Source organism: Antechinus flavipes, chromosome 2 (genome assembly GCF_016432865.1).
Source record: "Antechinus flavipes isolate AdamAnt ecotype Samford, QLD, Australia chromosome 2, AdamAnt_v2, whole genome shotgun sequence".
NCBI lineage: Eukaryota > Metazoa > Chordata > Mammalia > Dasyuromorphia > Dasyuridae > Antechinus > Antechinus flavipes.
In genome coordinates, this window is record NC_067399.1 from 31775449 (window position 1) to 31781448 (window position 6000).

The 6000-nt window shown below is 41.8% G+C and overlaps 1 protein-coding gene across 1 annotated transcript in view; it reads left to right on the forward strand.

Annotated features, from left to right (window-relative positions):
* DNAH6 (dynein axonemal heavy chain 6) overlaps positions 1-5779 on the forward strand; it is a 206349-nt gene extending 200570 nt beyond the window's left edge. The window contains exon 79 of the mRNA XM_051974340.1: positions 5466-5779. Coding sequence (XP_051830300.1) covers positions 5466-5569 — 104 coding nt within the window. The 3' untranslated portion in view covers positions 5570-5779. The remainder of the gene's footprint in view (positions 1-5465) is intronic.
* Positions 5780-6000: the final 221 nt, after the last annotated feature.

The following is a 6000-nucleotide window of genomic DNA, read 5'->3' on the forward strand; positions in this document are numbered from 1 at the left end:
GCTTCCATTTCTACCAGCTGGAAAAGGGTATAGGAGCAAGATTACCAGACTCAGGGACAGAGGATCTGGGTTCAAATCTAACCATTGTTGCTTCCTACCCTTACACCTTTAGGTAAGCATTGGCTTCCTCGTCTATTAAATGAAAGTTTGGATTTGGAACAGAGGATCTGGGTTCAAATCCAACCATCTTGCTTCCTATCCTTACACCTTTAGGCAAGCATTGGCTTCCTCTTCTATTAAATGAAAGTTTGGATTTGGATCATCAACCTCTGCAAGTTCCAAGTCCTGTGATCCATGAAAACTAAGACTGTAATGAATGGGCAAAGGCCCCGTGGGAAAGACATAGGAAGCCAGTCCCATCTTTAAAATCACAAACATAGCAAGTGGACCATTAACTGGACTTAAAATAATAAGTCACCCAGCTTTCCGGCTTCTGATGGTGCTCAGTATTGATAATGATCTTTTAATGCAGCATTTTACCAACACTGAACATTGTACAATTTGGGGGGCTTCATTAACACTGAGACAAGCTAGCTCCTATTAACGTTAACCAGAATTCAGACATTGCCAGAGCACATTATTGACACATTGACATAGCAGAGCTTGTTATTGGTTCCTTCTACCTATGTGATCTTGGGCACTTATCTGGGCTTCGGGTTCTCAAATCATAAAACAAGGAAGTCAGACTAGATGATAATTAAGGAAAAAATTATCATCCTCCAAAGTCTAAATCTATTATTTAGTGTCAGAGAGCCCCCAAATCTATTCCCATTTTTATCACACTATTGCTTCCCATCTCGGGGGAGATATGAAGAGCCCCACCTAAGCTAAAAAAAAAATTGTAGAGTTCCTCCTCATGTGATTATAATTGTCATGTTGGTGTCTACTATTTGAGGGGAAAAACAACATAATAACAAACAGTTATTATGAATTCAATGATATTTATAAATGAATTTGTATCTTTTTCTTCCTATTAGAATGCATGTTCCTTGAAAGCAAGAGATAGTTTTGCTTTTTCTTCATATATGACTCTTCCAGATCTGAAATTTTGTGATTTTCCATTTGTTTATTGAGAGAGAGCCCTTGGCTCATCCATGACTCCTCTCCAGTGGGTTAGATGCTAGTTTATTAGATCTCCATGGACATTTCTCACTTTGCTGCCTTTCTCTTGCGACAGTAGTGATTCTCCGGGCCCACAAGTCTCAGCTATGTCTTGTATCATTCGTGTCCTGCATCATTCTGCCCCGATTCAGTCAGAAGCCAGCATCTGCTCGGAGGGTCCCACCTAACGTAGGCATAAAGTAACTCCCTGTCGCCCTGCCCTGGGTCTTATAAAACACAAGTTTCCCACTCCCACTATGGTCACTTCTGGCTTATAAATATAAGAGGCAATATTCATCTAAGCCTTGAAAGCTTTTCAAAGTTTCATATATTATCTCACTGGCTATTCGCAATAGCTCTGTGATAAAGGTTACCATTATTACCATTACCATTTTAGAAATGGAAAAACTAAGAATGAGAAAGCATAAATAACTTGCCTGGTCACATAGCTACTAAGTGTCTCTGGTCAAATTTGAATTCACATTTCCTAATTCCAAGTTCAGTGCTCTATCCATTATACCGCACCTACTGAATGGCACAGGGAATTTCCTCACCCAGAAATTAAATCCCTCAGTGACATTTCAGTCTGCCCATTTTAAAAATGAGAAGGTTGAGGCACAAAATCCAACCATAACAATCTGTCATTTGAAATTGGTCCCTTGAGCCTTTAGCCTCGGAATTCCACTAGGTGGAGAAAAAGAGCCAAGATTGGGGAAATCAGAAAACCTTACTTGCATGATTAAGCTTCAGGGATCACTTCGGAAGAATCTGGTTCAGTCATTACCTCTTGTAAACCACACGTTCGAGGGACCTTAACACTCTGTTGCATTTCTTTTCAATGATGTCAGCAGCAATCTAATTCTCATTCAGTCATTTTCCAGTCATATCCCCCCCCCGCCCCCGCTTTGGGGGGTTTTCTTGGCAAAGCCACTGGAGCCGGCTGCCATTTCCTTCCCCAGCTCATTTTATAGGGGAGAAAACTGAGGCAAACAGAGTTGGCCAGAATCACACAGGCAGGAAATGTCTGAAGTGAGTTTTGATCCTCAGGTCTTCCTATCTCCAGGCTCAGCACTCTTATCTGTTGGTTAAATCTAGTTAAAGCATCCTTAACAGTCCCCTCTGCCCCTTGGGTGTCTCTCAGGCTGGAACTACTTACTTAGTAGGGTTTGAGCTTTAGGATGAGAGATCCTGAGCCCCTTTCCTGTAGTCTTAGAGCCATGCTAAAATTGGCAGAACCTGGTACCTTGACAGTTCAAACAAGAGTAGCCAGTCCTCCAGTCTGGGAGATTAATTGAATAAAAAAAAAATCAAGCAATGCCAATGAGGTCCTAAGATTAACCCAAATTAGTTTGTTTTTTAATATGACTGAGGGCAAGGAATCAAACAAGCCTCCAGAGTAAATCAACAGAGCAGATAGTAAATTCAACAGTTTAAGACAAAATTGTATTTAAGTTAAAAAAAATCAGGCAATACCAGTGAGTTCCTAAAAATAATCCAAATTAGTTTGTTTTTTAATATGACCGAGGGTAATGCAATTTGTAGGAATCAAACAAGCCTCCAGAGTAAATCAACAGAGCAGACAGTAAATTCAACTGTCTTAAGACAAAATCGTCATTGAAAGGCAAGTGCAGTTGAGAAGCGGGGTGCCCTAATGGTCAGAAAGGCATCTTTGGGAGTCAAGAAGAAAGGGTTCAAGTCCAAATTCTGGTACCTACCAGCTTGGCCAAGTCACTTAAGTTCCCAGTAGCCCTAAATGGCGAGAAGATGCTGTCTCCATTGGTAGAAGGAAATTCCTCTTCTGTGACTTTTATATTCTTTGGAACTCATAATCAAACAAAACAAAATGAAACAAAACCCAGTGACTTCTGGAGATCATATACGATAATGAAGAGAGAGAAAAGATTTCATTTTCTGATTAGAGTCCAAGCTCAAAAGCTAGGATTTTTTTCCTCTCTGAGGTGTCCATGAAGTGACTATTTCTCTTTCTCCATCTTTTCCTGGGAGCAAAACCTGAGTGATCCAAGAGAAACCTGACTCCTGGGAGTATCTTTTACTGTGAAATCTTTGGTCACATCCCTAGCCTAACACACAAAGGGCATGGTTGGAGAGCCTGGTCTCAGAGCTGGGTTCCAGTGCAGCCTGTGACGTTCACTGGCTAAAGTCACTTAACATCTCAGTGCCCCTAGGCCTCTCTCAGGACAGTTAGCCATAAAAACGGATAAAGACCTGAGTGAAGGAAGTTTTATTGGAAGCTCCTCCTCCTGAGGAAGTTGTGGATACATCCCTCCATACCTCCCCACCAAAATCCAGCAAACGTTGTACTGAGTTATAAGAATAGTCAGCATTTACATGATGCTTTACAGTTTGCATAATGCTTCCCAAATATCTCACTTGATATCATCATAACAACTTTTAGAAGTTAGTGTTATTATTGTCTCCATTTTACAGATAGGAAAACTGGGTCTAAAAGAAAGTGGCTTTCCCATAAATTCACAACTAAGAGTGTGCCTGAGGCAGACTTTAGCTCCAACTCAGCTCTCTCTGTTGAATTGAATTGAGGTATGAAACCCAATCTTTCTTTCCTGCTTTTCACACTTCTTCAAACCATCCTCCTTCTTTCCTTCAGGGCTCAGCTTGATTGGCAGATAAGGCTTCATGGGGTCTGCCAGGCCATCTCTAAGAGGCCAAAAACCTAAGTGGGGAGAGAGAGTCAGGTTCCTCAGGAAAATATGGAGAAAGAGAAATATTCACTTCATAGACACCTCAGAGAGAAAAAAAATGGCTTTTGAGCTTGGACCCTCACCAAAAAATGAAATATTTTCTCTTCCTTTATCATAATATGTGATCTCCAGAAGTCATTGGGTTCCTTTTTGGTTAAGAGTTCCAAAGAGTGTAAAAGTCATAGAAGAGGCCAGATAAACTCAGGTCAGCAGAGAGGAGCATTTGTATTTGTTTGCATGTTGTTTTCGCCACTCAATTGTGAGCTCCTCAAGGTCAGGGACTATCTTTTGCCTCTTTTTGTATCTCCAGCACTTAAATACAATGTCTTGCACACAGTAGATGCTTATTAAATGTTTGTTAAATACTTAAGTACTGGGCAATTAGATGGGACAGCAAATATAGTGCCAGTTTAATTTGTTAAATACTTAATAAATGGGCAGCTAGGGTGGGGCAGAGTAAATAAAGTGCCAGAAAAGGGGAAGACTGACTTTGTGAGTTTAAAGTCAGCAAGTCACTTTGCCTTTTTTGCCTCAGTTTCCCCATCTGTAAAAGGACTATATTTTGCCTCTTTTTGTATTCCCAGCACTTAAAACACAGTAACAGTACCTTCAACATAGTAGGTGCTTAATAAATGTTTAATTTGTTAAATACTTAATAACTGGGCAGCTAGGTGGGACAGTAAATAAAGTGCCAGAACAGGGGAAGACTTTTTTTGTGAGTTCAAAGCCACTTAGCCCTTTTTGCCTTAGTTTCCCCATCTGTAAAATGAGCTAAAAAAGAAAATGGCAAATCAGTCTCTGCAAGATAAACCCAAATGAGATCATACAAGAGTTGGATACATGACTCAGCAATAATAAATGTTGATTAACTGATATAATGATTGGGAAACGGCCTAGATTGACTGATTGATTGGGAAAAGGCCTAGTGAGGGACATGGAAGAAAGCTTGACTTTCTCCTCAAAAAGCAAGGGTGAAGACCTGTAGCTAAGAACTCCTGGGCTGGTGTTAGCCGGGATACAATATCGGCTCCAGTGTTTGTTCCAGGAACATGATCTCTTCTGCCCCAGCCCTCCTTGGGAGCATCTAGATGGATGGAGTAGCGGACCCTGTCTGGAAGACCTGACTCCAAATCTAGTCTCAAACACTTCTATGTGACCTTGGACTTAAATTGAGGCTAATAATAATAGCATTGAATTCCTAGGATTAAGGGAGCTATTTGCAGCAAGCGTCCTGCACAGTACCTGGTCCAGTCCCTCTTCTGACCCCCTTCTCTTTAAAAAGCAGTTTTTCTTCTTCCTCCACTGGCCTGGGGTCTGTGCTCAGCCCCAATCTGGAGGAGTAGGCCACACCCCAGACTCTGGGGAAACATCTACCTGAATCCTGGGGCTGAGGTTAGAAGGATCGTAGAAACTATGTAGTCTAATCTACTCCATCCTACAGATGGGGAAACTGAGGCTGGAGAGGGCAGGGCCCAGGACCCCCCTCAGAGACCATCCAGTCTAAACCATGCTTTTCAAAGATGGAGAAATCCGTACTCGCAGAGGTACAGTCCAAGGACACATGGAGAAAAGGAGCCTTTCTTAAATGTTCTTCCCACTACGGGAGAATCCCTTTAACAGATTTCTTCTAATTTCTTTAACTAGGCCATTCAACTAATTTTGTGGTGACAATCCTCTTACCATCTGAGAAACCCAATGACTACTGGATAGCCAAAGGCTCTGCGCTGCTGTGCCAGCTGAATGAGTAAGGCAGCACGATGGTCCAAGAAGTACGGAAACACATGCTGGTGGAAGAAGCCCTGTGTGTACAAGGGCCCAAAGATATTGGCCGGTCACTGGGGCGGTCACTGGCTCCGGCCAGACACGGCACGTTACCAGTGACTTGACTTTACAATAAAGGAAAGCAAATTGTGATTTTTATTTCTCTTCAAATTCAGAATAAAATACTCTAAATGTTTCTTCCCGTTGTTTCTTACAATAATCTTAGGACTTCTTTCTCCCTTTTGCTCTTTTGGACACTATGGGAGCAGGAAGAGGGGAATAAGGAGCGAGTCTTCCCTAAGCCTAAGGAGAGAATGTGTTTCTGTATCATAAATATCAGAAATGAGCTTCATCTCTGTGAAGAAATTTAGAGGAGGGAGGCAGGAGACAGATCAAGGTGGGAAACCCACCCTGCCGC